Source organism: Haliotis asinina, chromosome 2 (assembly GCF_037392515.1).
Source record: "Haliotis asinina isolate JCU_RB_2024 chromosome 2, JCU_Hal_asi_v2, whole genome shotgun sequence".
In the NCBI taxonomy this organism is placed as follows: domain Eukaryota; kingdom Metazoa; phylum Mollusca; class Gastropoda; order Lepetellida; family Haliotidae; genus Haliotis; species Haliotis asinina.
Window position 1 is genome coordinate 57,201,967 of NC_090281.1, and position 20,462 is coordinate 57,222,428.

General features: G+C 37.5%; 1 protein-coding gene and 6 non-coding genes across 7 annotated transcripts; 6 read left to right on the top strand and 1 right to left on the bottom strand.

The window, feature by feature from the left end:
* The first annotated feature begins 1,116 nt into the window (after window positions 1–1,116).
* Trnaw-cca (transfer RNA tryptophan (anticodon CCA)) lies at window positions 1,117–1,188 on the top strand. Its single transcript has one exon. It is a non-coding gene; the product is annotated as a tRNA-Trp (tRNA).
* Window positions 1,189–1,435: 247 nt separating this feature from the next.
* Window positions 1,436–1,507, top strand: Trnaw-cca (transfer RNA tryptophan (anticodon CCA)). The gene has a single exon. It is a non-coding gene; the product is annotated as a tRNA-Trp (tRNA).
* Window positions 1,508–1,751: 244 nt separating this feature from the next.
* Window positions 1,752–1,823, top strand: Trnaw-cca (transfer RNA tryptophan (anticodon CCA)). The gene has a single exon. It is a non-coding gene; the product is annotated as a tRNA-Trp (tRNA).
* A 3,863-nt stretch (window positions 1,824–5,686) lies between these two features.
* Trnal-caa (transfer RNA leucine (anticodon CAA)) lies at window positions 5,687–5,758 on the top strand. The gene has a single exon. It is a non-coding gene; the product is annotated as a tRNA-Leu (tRNA).
* Window positions 5,759–6,645: 887 nt separating this feature from the next.
* Trnaw-cca (transfer RNA tryptophan (anticodon CCA)) lies at window positions 6,646–6,717 on the top strand. Its single transcript has one exon. It is a non-coding gene; the product is annotated as a tRNA-Trp (tRNA).
* A 247-nt stretch (window positions 6,718–6,964) lies between these two features.
* Window positions 6,965–7,036, top strand: Trnaw-cca (transfer RNA tryptophan (anticodon CCA)). Its single transcript has one exon. It is a non-coding gene; the product is annotated as a tRNA-Trp (tRNA).
* Window positions 7,037–11,938: 4,902 nt separating this feature from the next.
* Window positions 11,939–16,319, bottom strand: LOC137272723 (prothymosin alpha-A-like). Its single transcript, XM_067805107.1, has 3 exons — window positions 16,302–16,319; window positions 14,850–14,950; window positions 11,939–12,371 (listed from the first exon to the last, which is right to left on the bottom strand). The coding sequence occupies exons 2-3, from the start codon at window positions 14,926–14,928 to the stop codon at window positions 12,157–12,159; spliced, it is 294 nt and encodes a 97-aa protein (XP_067661208.1). The 5' UTR covers window positions 14,929–14,950; window positions 16,302–16,319; the 3' UTR covers window positions 11,939–12,156.
* Window positions 16,320–20,462: the final 4,143 nt, after the last annotated feature.

A 20,462-nucleotide genomic window follows, 5' to 3' on the forward strand; every position in this document is an offset into this window, starting at 1 on the left:
TTGTAACCTATAAAAAACTTCTGAACATTTCTATGAAAATATACTTCCTCTCTTTTCAATTGAAATGTCAGGCACTGCCACCCCAAATCTGTGATACATATTTTATTTATGAGGTGGTAGTGTAAGCACTGTCTGCGACTGTAAGTCTACAATTTTGTGAAAAAAAATTTTAATGGAAAAAAAAAGCGCGTCTGACTCCAGATCAGAAGGTTGCGTGTTCAAATCACGTCGGGGTCACGTTCAAGTTTTGCTATTTTGAGCAGTAAATGAAAATTGTATTTAAGAAGAGGCGTGTGTTTACAGGTTGTCATTGTATTTCTCTCTGTATTTAATGATATCTTATTACAATTGGAAAGTCGACGTAAGAATAGGAAGACATGAGAGAAAAGCAGAAAAATGTTGTGTTATAAATGAAGCTGATGTAGAGCATGGAGACGATGTTTGTACATAAAGTACATTACTGTGCAGTACCTTAAGAGACCGCCCTGTGGCGCAACGGTAGCGCGTCTGACTCCAGATCAGAAGGTTGCGTGTTCAAATCACGTCGGGGTCACATCAAAGTTTTGCTGTTTTGCTTAAATTATGAAAAACATGTATGTGTAGAAAGAGTAGTGTGTGGTGTCGCGTTGTCATCGTAGTTCTGTCTGTAATGAATGATATATAGCTACAGTTTGAAAATGGAAGTCAGAAGAATAGGACATGAGTAGAAAATGGATAAAGTATAGCAAAGTAAAACCGATGTAGAGCATGGAGCAGATAATTGTACTTAAAGTGCATTATAGTGCATTGGCTTATCAGATGGCCCTGTGGCGCAACGGTAGCGCGTCTGACTCCAGATCAGAAGGATGCGTGTTCAAATCACGTCGAGGTCACGTTGAAGTTTTGCTATTTTGAGCAGTAAATGAAAATTGTATTTAAGAAGAGGCGTGTGTTTACAGGTTGTCATCGTATTTCTCTCTGTATTTAATGATATCTTATTACAATTGGAAAGTCGATGTAAGAAGAGGAAGACATGAGAGAAAAGCAGAAAAATGTTGTGTTATAAATGAAGCTGATGTAGAGCATGGAGACGATGTTTGTACATAAAGTACATTACTGTGCAGTACTTCAAGAGACGGCCCTGTGGCGCAACGGTAGCGCGTCTGACTCCAGATCAGAAGGTTGCGTGTTCAAATCACGTCGGGGTCACATCAAAGTTTTGCTGTTTTGCTTAAATTATGAAAAACATGTATGTGTAGAAAGAGTAGTGTGTGGTGTCGCATTGTCATCGTAGTTCTGTCTGTAATGAATGATATATAGCTACAGTTTGAAAATGGAAGTCAGAAGAATAGGACATGAGTAGAAAATGGATAAAGTATAGCAAAGTAAAACCGATGTAGAGCATGGAGCAGATAATTGTACTTAAAGTGCATTATAGTGCACTGGATTACCAGATGGCCCTGTGGCGCAACGGTAGCGCGTCTGACTCCAGATCAGAAGGATGCGTGTTCAAATCACGTCAGGGTCACGTTCAAGCTTTGCTATTTTGAGCAGTAAATGAATATTGTATTTAAGAAGAGGCGTGTGTTTACAAGTTGTCATCGTATTTCTCTCTGTAATTAATGATATCTTATTACAATTGGAAAGTCGTTGTAAGAAGAGGAAGACATCAGAGAAAAGCAGAAAAATGTTGTGTTATAAATGAAGCTGATGTAGAGCATGGAGACGATGTTTGTACATAAAGTACATTACTGTGCAGTACCTTAAGAGACGGCCCTGTGGCGCAACGGTAGCGCGTCTGACTCCAGATCAGAAGGTTGCGTGTTCAAATCACGTCGGGGTCACATCAAAGTTTTGCTGTTTTGCTTAAATTATGAAAAACATGTATGTGTAGAAAGAGTAGTGTGTAGTGTCGCGTTGTAGTTATATAAGCGTAGTTCTGTCTGTAATGAATGATATATAGCTACAGTTTGAAAATGGAAGTCAGAAGAATAGGACATGAGTAGAAAATGGATAAAGTATAGCAAAGTAAAACCGATGTAGAGCATGGAGCAGATAATTATACTTAAAGTGCATTATAGTGCATTGGCTTATCAGATGGCCCTGTGGCGCAACGGTAGCGCGTCTGACTCCAGATCAGAAGGATGCGTGTTCAAATCACGTCGAGGTCACGTTGAAGTTTTGCTATTTTGAGCAGTAAATGAAAATTGTATTTAAGAAGAGGCGTGTGTTTACAGGTTGTCATCGTATTTCTCTCTGTATTTAATGATATCTTATTACAATTGGAAAGTCGATGTAAGAATAGGAAGACATGAGAGAAAAGCAGAAAAATGTTGTGTTATAAATGAAGCTGATGTAGAGCATGGAGACGATGTTTGTACATAAAGTACATTACTGTGCAGTACCTTAAGAGACGGCCCTGTGGCGCAACGGTAGCGCGTCTGACTCCAGATCAGAAGGTTGCGTGTTGAAATCACGTCGGGGTCACATCAAAGTTTTGCTGTTTTGCTTAAATTATGAAAAACATGTATGTGTAGAAAGAGTAGTGTGTGGTGTCGCGTTGTCATCGTAGTTCTGTCTGTAATGAATGATATATAGCTACAATTTGAAAATGGAAGTCAGAAGATTAGGACATGAGTAGAAAATGGATAAAGTATAGCAAAGTAAAACCGATGTAGAGCATGGCGCAGATAATTGTACTTAAAGTGCATTATAGTGCATTGGATTATCAGATGGCCCTGTGGCGCAACGGTAGCGCGTCTGACTCCAGATCAGAAGGTTGCGTGTTCATATCACGTCGGGGTCACGTTCAAGCTTTGCTATTTTGAGCAGTAAATGAAAATTGTATTTAAGAAGAGGCGTGTGTTTACAGGTTGTCATTGTATTTCTCTCCGTATTTAATGATATCTTATTACAATTGGAAAGTCGACGTAAGAATAGGAAGACATGAGAGAAAAGCAGAAAAATGTTGTGTTATAAATGAAGCTGATGTAGAGCATGGAGACGATGTTTGTACATAAAGTACATTACTGTGCAGTACCTTAAGAGACCGCCCTGTGGCGGAACGGTAGCGCGTCTGACTCCAGAACAGAAGGTTGCGTGTTCAAATCACGTCGGGGTCACATCAAAGTTTTGCTGTTTTGCTTAAATTATGAAAAACATGTATGTGTAGAAAGAGTAGTGTGTGGTGTCGCGTTGTCATCGTAGTTCTGTCTGTAATGAATGATATATAGCTACAGTTTGAAAATGGAAGTCAGAAGAATAGGACATGAGTAGAAAATGGATAAAGTATAGCAAAGTAAAACCGATGTAGAGCATGGAGCAGATAATTGTACTTAAAGTGCATTATAGTGCATTGGCTTATCAGATGGCCCTGTGGCGCAACGGTAGCGCGTCTGACTCTCTCGTTTGTGGTATATGTTCACTGTACTACCTGTTCCATATTGGGTGGAGAATAAATTTACACAAATGTTTAGAGACTTTTTATTTCATAACAAACCTGCCAAAATAGCACACGGTACATGCATTGGTGTTTGTTTAGATGGCGGTCTTAATATACCAGATTTACGTTTAAAAAAATATGCTTTAAGGCTGAAATTACTGAGAGCCTATGTCAATTGTCAGCTCAGTTGTATTTGGAAACAAACATTTGTATATTTTATGTCACATCTTCTGAAAATGAACTTAGGAATTGATGCTCTAAGCCTTGAATATGATAAAGCCTATTTACAGAATATAAGTCCATTTTATGCAGAGTTACTAGCTGCATGGAATGAATTGAATAAAGGAAAAAGACCTTTACTTAAAAAGGTAGATGATATCATGAATCAGCCAATATTTAAGAATCCATTGATTACATTCAATGGAAAAACTCTTATGTTTCAGTCATTTATTTCAAGTGGAATTATTTGCATCAAGCATATTTGTTTTGAAATTATTCCAAAATTCATGTCTGGACACATTATTGTTAATATAATCCATGACACCTTACCTGAGATGGATGTAAGTACCATACAACAATGTTATGCCATTATTTTATTAGCGCTTCCGTCAGAGTGGAAAAAGATCATTTTGTCAGAGGTTGCCACTAACGCCCCATCAAGAGACATAACATGCACTGTTCAAAACCAGGATCTGTCTGTTGATTTATTCACAACAAAATTTTGTTATGAAGTTCTCAGGAAAAAACATTTCAAGGAACCAGTAGCTATCGCTTGGTGGAATCAGTTTGCACTGGATATGAATTGGAAAGATATTTGGATGAATGTATGGGAAAAAGATAAATCAACAGACTCCATACAGTTAGATTTTAAAATTGCACATAATATTGTTTTCACATATGATAAACTTCTAAAAATTAGACTGTCAAACACTGATGTTTGTCCAGTGTGTCACATACAAACAGAAGACATTTTACATCTGTTCGTCTTCTGCAAGGAGTTATCGCCCTTGCAAGACCTCATCATTGAAATGTTGACAGATGTGTGCCAGGACACAGGCTTTAGTTTTGGACAGTTATCTATCTGGTTATTGTTTGGGTTCTTATCAGAAAAGAAGTTGTCATCTAAAGCATTCATGGACATTGTATTCTCAATTCATCGTCTAGCTGTATTTAAAAGGAGGGTGATATTGAGCCAAAACATGATTTCATTTCACATGAAGGCATTTTTCAAATCATTGATAAGACGTCATTTTAGCCTGTTGTTCTTTAAATATTCCAAAGCAAATCAATCACACATTTTCATTCAAAAATATGTCATGAGCAATACATTCATATCGTTGGATGGAAATGAGATTGTTCTACACTCACCGTTAGATTAGAATATTACATGATGCTTTATAAATACAGAGGTACTCAGATCAGCTACATTAAATATATTATACATTTATTCGTGTATATTTCTTCATTGTAACCTATAAAAAACTTCTGAACATTTCTATGAAAATATACTTCCTCTCTTTTCAATTGAAATGTTAGGCACTGCCACCCCAAATCTGTGATACATATTTTATTTATGAGGTGGTAGTGTAAGCACTGTCTGCGACTGTAAGTCTACAATTTTGTGAAAAAAAATTTTAATGGAAAAAAAAAGCGCGTCTGACTCCAGATCAGAAGGTTGCGTGTTCAAATCACGTCGGGGTCACGTTCAAGTTTTGCTATTTTGAGCAGTAAATGAAAATTGTATTTAAGAAGAGGCGTGTGTTTACAGGTTGTCATTGTATTTCTCTCTGTATTTAATGATATCTTATTACAATTGGAAAGTCGACGTAAGAATAGGAAGACATGAGAGAAAAGCAGAAAAATGTTGTGTTATAAATGAAGCTGATGTAGAGCATGGAGACCATGTTTGTACATAAAGTACATTACTGTGCAGTACCTTAAGAGACCGCCCTGTGGCGCAACGGTAGCGCGTCTGACTCCAGATCAGAAGGTTTCGTGTTCAAATCACATCGGGGTCACATCAAAGTTTTGCTGTTTTGCTTAAATTATGAAAAACATGTATGTGTAGAAAGAGTAGTGTGTGGTGTCGCGTTGTCATCGTAGTTCTGTCTGTAATGAATGATATATAGCTACAGTTTGAAAATGGAAGTCAGAAGAATAGGACATGAGTAGAAAATGGATAAAGTATAGCAAAGTAAAACCGATGTAGAGCATGGAGCAGATAATTGTACTTAAAGTGCATTATAGTGCACTGGATTACCAGATGGCCCTGTGGCGCAACGGTAGCGCGTCTGACTCAAGATCAGAAGGATGCGTGTTCAAATAACGTCAGGGTCACGTTCAAGCTTTGCTATTTTGAGCAGTAAATGAATATTGTATTTAAGAAGAGGCGTGTGTTTACAAGTTGTCATCGTATTTCTCTCTGTAATTAATGATATCTTATTACAATTGGAAAGTCGATGTAAGAAGAGGAAGACATGAGAGAAAAGCAGAAAAATGTTGTGTTATAAATGAAGCTGATGTAGAGCATGGAGACGATGTTTGTACATAAAGTACATTACTGTGCAGTACCTTAAGAGACGGCCCTGTGGCGCAACGGTAGCGCGTCTGACTCCAGATCAGAAGGTTGCGTGTTCAAATCACGTCGGGGTAACATCAAAGTTTTGCTGTTTTGCTTAAATTATGAAAAACATGTATGTGTAGAAAGAGTAGTGTGTGGTGTCGCGTTGTAATTATATAAGCGTAGTTCTGTCTGTAATGAATGATATATAGCTACAGTTTGAAAATGGAAGTCAGAAGATTAGGACATGAGTATAAAATGGATAAAGTATAGCAAAGTAAAACCGATGTAGAGCATGGAGCAGATAATTGTACTTAAAGTGCATTATAGTGCATTGGCTTATCAGATGGCCCTGTGGCGCAACGGTAGCGCGTCTGACTCCAGATCAGAAGGATGCGTGTTCAAATCACGTCGAGGTCACGTTGAAGTTTTGCTATTTTGAGCAGTAAATGAAAATTGTATTTAAGAAGAGGCGTGTGTTTACAGGTTGTCATCGTATTTCTCTCTGTATTTAATGATATCTTATTACAATTGGAAAGTCGATGTAAGAAGAGGAAGACATGAGAGAAAAGCAGAAAAATGTTGTGTTATAAATGAAGCTGATGTAGAGCATGGAGACGATGTTTGTACATAAAGTACATTACTGTGCAGTACCTTAAGAGACGGCCCTGTGGCGCAACGGTAGCGCGTCTGACTCCAGATCAGAAGGTTGCGTGTTCAAATCACGTCGGGGTCACATCAAAGTTTTGCTGTTTTGCTTAAATTATGAAAAACATGTATGTGTAGAAAGAGTAGTGTGTGGTGTCGCGTTGTCATCGTAGTTCTGTCTGTAATGAATGATATATAGCTACAATTTGAAAATGGAAGTCAGAAGATTAGGACATGAGTAGAAAATGGATAAAGTATAGCAAAGTAAAACCGATGTAGAGCATGGCGCAGATAATTGTACTTAACGTGCATTATAGTGCATTGAATTATCAGATGGCCCTGTGGCGCAACGGTAGCGCGTCTGACTCCAGATCAGAAGGTTGCGTGTTCAAATCACGTCGGGGTCACGTTGAAGTTTTGCTATTTTGAGCAGTAAATGAAAATTGTATTTAAGAAGAGACGTGTGTTCTGTCTGTATTTAATGATATATTGCTACAATTTGAAAGTGGAAGTAAGAAGATTAGGATATGTAGAAGATATTAAGAATCAGTAAATTTTTTATAATCCATCGATTACATTCAATGGAAAAACTCAATCATTTATTTGAAGTGGAATTATTTGTATCATTATTTGTTATTCCAAAATTGATGCCTTCACACATTATTGTTAAAATAGTCCATGACACCTTACCTGAGATGGACGTTAGTACCATACAACAATGTTGCATGATTATTTTATTAGCGCTTCCATCAGTTTGTAAAACGATCATTTTGTCAGAGGTTGCCACAAAGTCTCCATCAAGAGATATACTATGCACTGTTGATAACCTGGATCTGTATGTTGTATGCTGGACAGGATGAACGATTGCATTTAGTTCATTCAAAAACTTGGAATCTGGAAACGTCTGCCAGATGGTAAAGGTTTATATTCTGTGTTAAGACTGTGTGAAGATGTCAAAATCAAAATATTATTTGCCAAAGTCATTCCTCATATATGTAAGCCAAAGAGTCAAAATCAAATTTCGCGTTTTTCCTGCTTAATTTGACAATTGTGTCAAGTTTGTTTCGGTTTTGAAAAGATAGGGATCCATACCAGCATTGGATTGAGAAGGTTACGAATAATACTACTATAAAACAGTCCACGAATTGTTTTAGTTAGAGCAGTCATTACGCTGGCTAACAAAATCATTAGCTGAACAGCACACTGTTGCAGAACAATGCCTTGAAGACTATCTGGACCGCAGTCTTTCCTAATATTAATCAGGAAAGCAACAACACGCACAGTCAATGAAAGAGGTGAAACCTTCATCTAGTGCTTGAGCGAGTAAGTATGGGTGTACGCCGCTTTTAGCAATTTTCCAGCAATATCACGACTCGGACACCAAAATAAACTTCAGACATTGTACCGACGTGAGATTAACTCGAGTTTTTAGCCACAATTCTATACGGTTTAAGCCCGGTTTCCCACCTCTTCTACTCTTCTATAGCCCACCGCCCCCTCATTTAGTAAACCACACGCCTTCACGTTATAATAATTTTATTAATATATATAATCAATCGAAAAACTCGAAGCCTTTCCAGAAAGCCGATGAAACAAACAACCCCCACCCCCACCCATCCCCAAATAAAAAAAAGCAAGAAAAAAACCCCCAAATAATTTATGATCTGCTACTATCACAACCCAGTTACAGATAAATTTAAAACATATCTTACTAGTTAACTCTAACAAGTAATAAGTCTATATTACTTTTTACTTTATAATTTAATAATATTGTATAAAATCTGCCGGCAGTGGACAGTACAACAACTAGTATATCCCAGATAGAGATTTAATACTAGCATGTAACTTAAAATAAATAATATAATATTTAAGATATTAAAATACATAACTGGGCTTTAGATCGCCAGTAACTGAAGGTAGATCTCCACACTTGGGACCATAGGTACTTATAGTACATATGCTACCTGCATGGATCCTAGCTGGATTTACACCTTTTCTTCAGCCGACGATTGTAGGCAAAATTGAACATGATTTTAATTAGAATTATGAAAATGCTACCTATTATAAAGATAGCAAGTTCAAATATACTTCGAATTTTTAGGGACTTATGTACCCTCTCAGGAGGACAATACATTTATACTACTTCAACTCCTTTCGGAGATACTACCACAAACTATCTCAGTTGCGAATCTAAACTAGCAATAAAAAACAAAGCAAAAACAACACATATATCTAAAAGGATATCAATCGAAATTTATCAATTAATTCAATTTCTTTTGAAACCGCAATGATTAAGGGAGCATGTACACTATCAAAAAAGGTCCTTCGTCTTTTTAACATTGAAATACTTATCCAACATATATCATATTTAGGATTTCACTTTCTTGGTAAAGTACAGATTCTAGTACTTGTTTGGTTGAGTCCCATCCGGGATTCGAATCTGCACCCTCAGAGTCAGGGACCTAATCGCCAGCACACAAAGTCAGCCGCCTAGCCCGCTCAGCCACCGCGACTTCCATGAAAGTCGAACTGGTAGACTGGTAGTCTAGACTACGTACTTTGTGTACCCCTCTGATGAGCGTAAATATTTATGGCACGGCTCCCACGGCCGAAAGCTATGATTACACGATGCCATTTAGAAACACTTATCCCTTGTGATGGAAAAGTCGAAGCAGTCAAGCAGGACATGTTTCATTGTGATTCTTTCATCACAAGGGATGCAAAACGAAGGATACTTACCTTTTAGTAGGAAGATAAATGCTTATCACCTTTATTGTGAATAAGTATAATACCCTTTTTCCAAGCCTCGAGATATATATAACTCAACGAGTAATGAACACAATGGGTAAGCCACTATAGCCTTGCCACATGCATTACTAGCAGCTACATCATAATTTCTTCACAAAGGATATCTCGATCACGAATTGGGCTGACTTGCATTCCCTATCGAACCAGTTACCTCCCTTTTTCTAGTCAGATCGCCGACACTTAGGGGACTTGACCAGATCGCAGCGGCAAGCACGTTTTAATAAGTTGGAGTTGCACGAATCGTATATAATGTTAATGTCAGTATCATTGAGCAGTTCTTTGAAGTTACCTGTTCTTGAATCCCACATATCCCTATATGTGCACTGGCTTTGAGGATCCCTGGAAGCAAGGATGATCTGTTCCATCTGTTCTGTCTTCTGGAAGAAAGAGTTTGTTTAGGGTGCAGTCTTCGTTCAAAGAATTCGGTTTTATAGAGAATGCGACTTCATGCCACACTGAGATATTATTGAGAATTTCAAATGAGGTTTCTGAACAAATCACATAATCGACGACACTCTGGCCATCATTAACTTCACAAGTTACTTTATCCACGTCTTTGTCATAAAAAAGAAGCCTATTCTGAAACCGGTTCTCTTACCGGTTCTTAATTCACGACGAATTTCCCAACACTGGTAGTACAATCCTGTGACTCGTGTTTTCATATCTTTCAACCTCCCTTATTTAAGCACCTCAAGTTTCAGTCCATAATTTTGTAATTTTCTAGGACACTAGAACAGGACGAGGGCCTCTTTTTCTCGAGGGGAACCGTTTCAAATTATTATCTCCACAGCATACTCCCATTTTCGCTGCGATAATCCCAGAGAGAGAATGTTCAAGGTCTCCCCATTGTTCTTCCACATTATTAAATGACAAGTTATTTCGCATTTCGCATGTTTTGAGCTGGTTCACGGGCTATTTAAGATCGGAAACAAAGGATTTCAATTCAGACTTCTGACATATAGTGCTGAAGTCTGGCGATTCGAAAACCTTGAAATTGTGGAGAAAATTCACTTAACATTCCTAAGATTCATGACAGGATTAAGCAATCCAACCCCTTGTTTTGGATTGGGAACTAGGAAGATTTCCTATGAGAATCATCACAAAGAAACGTTAAATAAACGTTTGGCACAAGTTAATCACGAACAAGATATTTTAAATCTAACCAACTTTATATACAATTATTAAACACTCCATAGACCAGTAATTAAAAACAAAAGAATAATCCATTGCTCCACCTGACAAATATATTAGCCAATTCTAGACTCTCTTATGTTTTTGAAAATACCTGAATTTGTACAACTCGATGGCTGGTCTCAAACGCTGAACGTATTGATGAAGAACAATTTATCTCAAACTGGCAAAATGACATTATTCCTAGTTCCAAGGAAATCAATTACCAGCACCTTGGTAATTTTTATGCATATTTCCTCCTTTCAAAACACATTTCTGTACTATTATTGAAATTGTGAACATGTAACCATGGTTTACGTATTGAGACGGGCCGCTAGTGTAATATTCCAAGGTATTATAGAACGCGTTATTTATGCACTTTTAAAAACATCGGAGATGAATATCATTATATTTTTAATTGCAAAACACCATTTAACCTGTTTTCAAAATGTAAAAAGTTTACAAAATATTATCTGTAAATATATTTCGAGACATAGTAAATGTAAAATATGTCATCCGTCTAACATCTCTTGTCCGAATAATGTTATACGTGCCGAACCAACACAGGCACGCGCATGCCTTACTCTTCGTGATATGAAGGCAGTGAAAACAGTTGGAGAAAGTCTGAAAGCAGACTGTTAGCTGTCTTAATGCACATAAACCTCACCCACTGTGTCCGAGAGATGTCAGTGCGTCAGTTCTGTGGGAATTACAGTGCGATACCTTGCGGCACACATTCATGGAGGCAATTTTTATGTGTGTCGTCTCTCCACCACCATGTGGTACTCTCTCATTGACCATCACGTGAATGTCAATTGACATCATGATAATAGTGAATGTTTTGAGGGTGCATCAATACTTGCACTTCGCTCTTGAAAAATGAACGGTGTATAACGTGACATTTGCATGTGTACGATTTTCATTTTCAAACAAAACAAACACCTACATCTGTGCAAGGCACGATGGTTGTCAGAAATAAAGGTCAACAGTGATTTGAAAATCGTTAAAATAACAAATGACACCCCATGCAAATGGAGCTGTCCACGTGCACTCCAGTGCGTTGTGTTTAGGGATGTTGTTAAAGAGAATGATGGTGGTTAATAATATGTCTGTCTTTGAAAAGTTTGTTTGCGCTTATACTTCTCATCCAAATTGAAAGATCAGGTTCCACAAAGTCTACTTTCTTTGATAATATTTGAGTAATTGCAGGAATGTTGGTAACAGCGGTGAAACAAAAAGCCATGACCCATTCAAGTTCAACCGCTCATTACAAATTTTAATGAAACCTGCTCATTAAACAAAGTGAACAAGACAAAGAAGATAGTCCGGTGTTTATTTCATAAGACGACAATGACGAAGAATCTTTGTAAACAGTAAAATACGCACTGTTGTACAAAGTATACGCAAATAACAGATTAAGTGGTCTTTATCCTGTTTACTTAGGTTTAAATACAATATCCATGATTACGATGTTAGGTTGAAAGGGAGCCCGTCAGTATGAAACCTCAGACCGCCACGTTTTTAGCAGTGATGTCGTTGACGTTTATTTCTAATTATCACCGTCGTCACCATCGCCGACGTCGTCATCATCATCACCATCACCGTCAATACCATCGCCGTCATAACCATCACCGTCATCGGGATCATCACCGTTATCACCATCGCCGACGTCGTCATCATCATCTCCATCACCGTCAACTCCATCACCGTCATAACCATCACCGTCATCGGGATCACCACCGTTAGCAGGTGCAGGTGAAGTGGCTGTGAGAAAATGAGAAAATATTCCACAACCACGAAACAAAGGTGACCCAATGACGTTTGCATAGCACCTATGTCCAAAACCGTTATTGCCAAGTAATAATCTGACCACCAAAAATATGGTATCACAGAACTCGGAAAACGCCCCCCAACATAATATATTACCCTGACGTCACGGTGACGTTGTCAGAGACGATAATGCATTCACATAATATCAGTATCTCAAGAGAAAAGGCCACGCCATCTCGATATTACGGACAACAATTGGTTGGTACATCGCATTTCTCATTTAATAACGTCATCATAACGTTGAGAATACAATTCAGTGCAATTTCAAATTGACAAGACCCGGTAACGGCTAAACTACAGAAAATGGATACCGCTTTTGCAGTGAATGGTAACCAAAAAAGATCAGTGTATGTACAAGCATAGTATCCAGGCTTTTAGTCAACAAAACATATGTGCACTTTTGCAAACGGCGTTTTGGTTGAGTAAAGCTACAGCCTGGCACGACGAAGTGTGTCTGAATTTCTATACGGCTCCTACCATGCATTCCGTCAGCATGCTTTACCACCCCCATCCCACTATGAGTTACTGAAGACCAATTCTAACCTGGATCTTCATGGGATACGTTTATAGTTGAAATGGTTACAGCGCTCATGTTTGAATAGATGTTTGTGATTTTTATCCCACTCAACAAGGAAGTTTGCCGGTGATACAGAAACGGGATCCGTCCGTCCCTGCGTCCGCAAACTTGTCAAGCATGAACCCTAGATGTGGTTTTAGATGGGTATACCCAGATATGAATTTTAGTTTTTGCAGTTTCCATGGAACCAGGACATGGGCTGTGCCTATGAGGATGTCATCTTGTCCGGAGCAGATCTCCTAAACTACACATGCTAGCTTAATAAAACTTGGTAAACATATCAGACATGATCCATAATGTGCTTTTAGGCGATTAGACCCCGATATGAATTTTATCTTTTGCGGTTTCCATGGAAATATGACTTAGGCCGTGGCTTTGAGGATGTTATCATGTCCTGAGCAGATCTCCCAAACCTTTTGCTTATCAAACTTGATGCACATATTTGCCATGCTCACCATGATCCCTAGATGTGCCCTTTGGGGGTTACACCAGTGCGTGAAATGTATTTTTTATTGTTTCCTTGAAAACAAGTTTGACTTTGAAATTGGTGGTTGTACTCTTTTCAGGATCAGAACTTTAAAACCTTATCATACTTTCCTTCCACTCTGTCACATTCACACCAAAACATTGACATACTGTAATTACCATTCAGCATTTCTTCACCACACTTGGCATATGAATAGGTCTGGTGGTTTTGGTGGTGCCTTTTGGTAGGTTTGGATTTCCGAATGAAATATTTCTTGCGCTTCCTTGGCAACAAGTCCGACCTCGAGTGCATTTGGTGGCAGTGTTATTTTCAGGAGTAGAACTTTAAAACCTTATAATACTTTCCTTGCACTCTGTCACATTCACACCAAAACATTGACATACTGTAATTATAATAGTTGACATATTCATAAAGAACATTTGCCGTTGCGGGGAATATTGATGACTTTGTCTTCTTGTTTGCACATAGTAATGTTTATACAATTTTAAGGTGGTCGCTTATCAACAATAACACGTTGCAAAAAAGAAACTCTCGATGTTGACACAATGTTGATTGTACGTAAAATGTTCATCACTTTTCCATTGGCCTTTGGAGAATTATTGCAATTTTAGGTGTGGAACGTAATGACTCTGTGCTTTGTTGTGATTGTTCTACGGCGTTTATTGCGTTGTAAGATCCAAAACTTTATCATTATTATTACAAACTTCACATGGAATGCATCCGACAATTAACGGATCAGTTACAACCTTGAACCACACTAAATCCGCCCCGCCCATATATATCACAATCATGACAAACTGACAATGGATACTATCACAAAAAGTTTACGCAGTTATCCATTTTCATCAAGCGTCGAGGAAAAAAGCAATACAAAATAATTATATGTCTCAAAACAGAAACTCGGGATGTAATTATCGGAAGAAGAAAGGATTGTCTTATTGTACATTGCACGGCTATCACACATTTTAACTGTTAACAAGCGTTGTATGTAAGACGAAGCTTATCGAACCCTAATGCTCATGGAGTGAAGCCATGGGAATTACCTACTTCAGGGAGTATTTGTGATTGTCCTTTACACTTTGTACAAGGTGGAGAAAAGCACTTTACGCTTGAGAAACACAACACTTTATCCGACACTTTTTGGAATGTGCACCAGGTAAGCCATTTCAATTCATCTGCCATCGTCTTTCTGTCCAAACCCCGTAAACGGAATTCCCCATCTCTCCTAAGTTTAATTTGACAGGGCCTAGGTGTTTCTCGACATAAGCTGAATAATTATATCAACATTGACAGAAGATTATATCGCTTTCATTTTATGGAAGATGTTAAAAACATATTTTGAGCTCACCTGGCACGGCGTCACCCATTTGCCACAAACAAGCAAATGCTAGCGCTATCGCCATCATCATAAGCGTGTGGGTCTTCATAGTGACGGTTCTTTTGGCTTTTCTGAAATGCATGGATCAAAACTTGTTCAAATCTGTTTTTCTTTTTTTTATTTTAAGAAAAAATACATCATCGTCTAGGTTCACATTAGATCTGGAATGTCAATGAATATTTCCCTTAATAAATCTATCTAACAAATGATACTCTGAAGTAAAATGACAAAATTAGACGTCTGATGAATGACCCAAATTGAACTTTCCCCGTTTTATTCTCCTCATTAGCAACAGTAGCACCAGGGTCATTGCGAGTGTTTGGTTGTTGTTTAACGCCGTGCACAGCAATATTCCAGCTATATGGATGTGGTGTATAAAGAATCGAGTCGCGTTTTGTTTACTGGTGCATATGCGTGTTTATTAGCGAGTATTCTACGACCCAGTTGCCACCCTCTTGTACCCATTAGAGACCAACTTGTTACGAGCCTTACGTCAATCGTTGTGACCATCAGTGATCACTACGAGTGAATGCGATCGAGTAGCAATTCAATCAACACAATAATAGGAGCACAACTTAACGACTGAAAAACTCATTCGATCATTACTGCAAACGAATGGGAGTTACAGTCACTGAGACCGAGTGAGCGAGTGAGTTTAGTTTTACACCGCACTCAGCAATATGCCAGCTATGTGGTGGTGGTCTGTTTATAATCTAGTCTGGACCAGACAATGCAGTGATCAACAGCATGAGTATCGATCTACGCAACTGGGCACCCGATGACATGTGTCAACCAAGTCAGCGAGTCTGACCACCCGATCCCGTTAGTCGCCTCTTACGACAAGCATAGTCGCCTTTTATGGCAAGCATGGGTTGCTGAAGGCCTATTCTACCCCGGGACCTTCACGGGTCCACTGAGACCGAGAGGGTGAATTGAGGCCTGTAAGTTCATTTAAGACCTTTTTGCGAGTGTTAATGACAGTCAATAAAGGAGGAATAAGTGCGACCAAAGAGACCATGAATGAGACCATGGAGACCGCGTGGGGGTTAACGTGCGACCATGTTACGAAATTTATGCGAGAGATGGCTGGCAGAGGCCAATCCCGTGAAACCGGGAAGTAAGTTGTTTTATTTCTTCTAAAATATGACAAAAGTCCAAAGTCATTTACTGACGTTAAGGATTTCACTTTGATACTATGCTCGCAAACATTATCAATGCATAAGCTTTCACACATATTCGTTTCGTTTTAAATGTATCCTTACGCAGCAAGCTACTTATCTAAGTTGTAGGTTTCGGTTGATGTGATTAATATCATGAACATGGATCCACGTAATTTGGCATCATAGTACTTTATCTGTATGAAGCTAAACGGAAACAGTTTGCAAAAGTGTCAAAGAGAGAAACAAAATAAGTTCTACTTACGCTGGACACACTCCTACTGCCAAGCAAGCACTGGAGTGAATTTTTCAACATTCCACTCATATATATACCGGTTTATATGACCTCCTCGAATTTGAATAAGGTGGTCTTATTGAAGGTGACCGCTGACGACTAGGTTGTTGGAGGGATACGTACCTATACGTGGGCATTATAACAACATCCGCATTGACACTGTGCGTGTTTTTTTCCAAAACACGGCGGCATCTGCCAATATGCTGTGAGGCATTGTTGACAGCAGTGAATATTAATGTATGTAATGAGGCTGTTGATCACACACTTTCAATTAAACACCTTGTGTTTTGTTTAACACGGAATATTTTATGAGTGCTGTCTTATGTGTAAGGTAATGAAGAACTACCGAAATTTACTGTAATGTATTCTTCTGTAATAAGTGCAGTAGTGTTGACCCCAAAGCCAACAATATAACCTTAGGATAACTTTTTTCTGGCGATTGTTAATATTGCTTATGGAATATATAAATGCAAAAATAGGGAAAAAATATTGTGGCAAATTTGTTTTGTAACTGGTCACATGCTAGATGCGGATTTCCCTTCAGAGATGTTTCTGCCCATTTCCAGTTTGGTTGCAGTAGTTCACAACTGACATTTCACTGGCAAAACAATATAATTTATACATCGGTGTCACTGGTCAATATGGAAGCCCTCGGTAAAACGTCATGGTCAGTTTAAGGAATGTGCTGAACTCGGCAACTGATATGATACACTCTCTATTTACTTCTAAATGTCATAAAATTTTGTCGTGACATCACCCAAGAATGTCACGCGATTGTTGCAGGTTGTCCTGAAATATGCGCCAAAGATACTTTGTACTTGTCGGTGATTTGTTAGTCATAAAGTCATAAACTACATGCAAAACTCCCAAACAATTAATTTCTTGGACACTGCAGTTACTTGTCGAAGACCATTTTAAATAGTGATACATTTATGCAAGATTATATTATATCCCATTGTATATGACCTGATAATTGTTTTTCTTACAAATTGTTCTCATCACGATATACATGTGGTGAAATATATCTTCATGACTTGTTATCTACAATCCACTGGATACCCGATTCCACTTGTGGAAGATGGAAGCAACGACTACTAACAGGAATACACTGTAAGTGATTAACAGAAGAATCGCACAATTAATCTAGCGTACCTACCTACCTACCTACCTACCTACCTACCTACCTACACACACATAGACACAGACAGACACACACACACACATACATGCATGCATCCATCCATCCATCGATCTCCATCCACCCTTACCTACCTAAATACCTACCTACCTACCTTCTTACCTACCCACCTACCTTCTTACCTTTCTACCTACCTACCTACCTGCCCACCTACCTACACACACACATACACACGCACGCACTCACGCATACATACATACATACATACATACATACATACATACATACATACATACATACATACATACATACATACATACATACATACATACATACATACATACATACATACATACATACATACATACATACATACATACATTTACATACTTGCAGGTACGGAATTTCGAGGTAAACACATAGAAACACGTGCTAAATTCGACTCGTGTGCTAAACTACAGAATTCAAGCTATCAAATTGTTTCCGGTGAAATTTTGGAACTTGTAAACATATAGTCAAAAGATTCCTGTGCAAAATTATTCCATAACCTGCTTGAACAGAAATAAACAGAATAATCACATCCTGTTGCTTACAGTTTTAATGTTAATATAATGATGTATATTTTTGCCATCCTTGATATATTTCATGAATCTATAGCTAGTTTTGATTATATTGTGTTTTATTCTATGTTGATAGTTGGTCTTTAGTATAACTATTGCCATGAGAAATTGACAAATTTAGTAAACTATAATTATTTAGGAAAGAGGAACCATGCATGACTGCAAATTGTACGTAGTTCCTATAATGTGTAATATTCAATATTGTAATTTTGTGTGAAAAGTTTGGTGAACATCGATTTCATTCAATATTATTAGTGGAACTGAGTAATTTTACTTTAAAAGTAAAGTGTCTATAATAATTATATGTACATGCAGGCATATGTATTCGGTACTAGATCTTCAAGGGCTCTTTGTTATATGTACTATAACCTTCTAGCGCCTAGCAGGGTTTTACAGGATAATAATATGCATGCTTTGACTGTTAGCGCTACGAGTTTGGTTCAGTATAAATGCACATATTATATTATTATTAGCAGTAGTAGTGGGCAACGGAGAAAGTGTTTATTAACATGCTGTTTAGTGTATACACTTAATTCCTTTCAAGATAAACAAACCTTGGTTTGCCCTCCAGAATTTCACGTTTTATTGACCATGAATTGACAGTTTTACAATTAATTTTGAATAATGGCCTGGTTATATTTATATAAACGTGCTTGATGTCAGTTTCACGTAAATAAATATTATTTCAAAACACGCAAATACGTTGTCAGGATTGGTCCCTTTTTAGTTTATTATTATGTGGAATGTTTAGCAACATGTTGCAGACACACAATACACACTTTCGTATCCTGTCATCATGTTTTATTTGTTAACATGAATAGATTATACTGCAGAAAATAAGACGCATATATGGTTAAACATACGAAATAACGCACAGCTGTGGAATCCGGTATACAAACATTCCATGGCCAGGATAATTCATAATACATATGCATGAATATGTATTTAATGAAAATATTAAGAACATATTTCGGTGACCAGTAATTGATTATACTGTAAAAAACTACACGAGTATATGGCAAAATGTTAGTGGGAAAACGTGCACGTGACGAATCATTAGACATCATTGTCCACGATATGATGATATTATAACAAGGTTATATGACCTTTGCAGTTCCTGATAAATATTTCTATATGCGACAGTTAATGCAAATTATTATCAACATTTTGCCTAAAGAAAAAAATATTCATTTGTACTGATAAGGTAAAGTGAAATTGGAGTTCCCTATTCTTTCCACAAAAATTACAATATTGAATATTACACATCATAGAAATTACGTACAATTTGCAGTTATAAAGGTTAAATAAATATAGTTCACTAAACGGGTCAATTTCTCATGTAAATCGTTCTAAAAAAACGATCATCTGCGTTTTATACGGAGAAAGACACAACATAGTTAAAACTAGATTCATTAAAACTAGATTCACTGAAACTATACACAATACAGATAATGAAACTAGATTCATGAAACTTATTACAACTATGTTTAAACGTAGATATATCACCCTTACTACCGCAACTGATATGTTAACTTGACGCTTTTATCTGTTAGGAATATAAATCTAGTGATTTTACGTTGATTTTGTTTATACACTCATAGTGCTTTTATCACATAGTGGACTTAGTGATAATGATATCTAATAGGCCATAGCTGCTTGGGCCATTGTTAGTTGTATATGTGTACATAAATATTGTATTACTAAACACTTCAGTAAACTATTTTTCTTCTTCTTTCTTAATATGTTTACCGTTAACGAGTTTTTATTGAAGTAAACTTTATCATGGTCAATATTACATCAATATTAAAATCTGATTAAAGTCAGAATATGAATATACCTGTCCGTGAAAACACCGACTTTCCATCATCTAAAGCTGTGTTTATTGATAACCTGCCTTCATTGTCTCAAATAACAGTACATTTTGGTGACAATTGTCCTCACTATTACACTAAATGCCTGGTTTGCAGTTAAGGTCTTTGAGTGACATTTGAGTGACAAACTTCATGAATAACAACTTCTTTATTACGTGAGTGCGACGTTTCGACACTGATTCGTTTACCGTTGTCAAGTAACTCTCCTAGGTGGCAATTGTCCTGTTCCCATTTTGAATTATGTCTCCGTCACTTGCTTTTCCATCTTGTTACATTGGCCATAATTCTATTCGATGTAACATCAGCATTTCAAATGTAAACATTTTGTCAAGTGTTAAGGGAAAGGTTTAGACTATTGGGGTTATGCGTAAATATATAGGTTTGATTGTTTGGGGGATGATTCTGTTAGTCACTTACAGTGTCTTTCTGTTAGTAGCTGTTTCCTTATTGATTCCTTCTTCCACAAGTCGAAAAAGTGTCTGGAAGGAGCTTTGATTCTTGA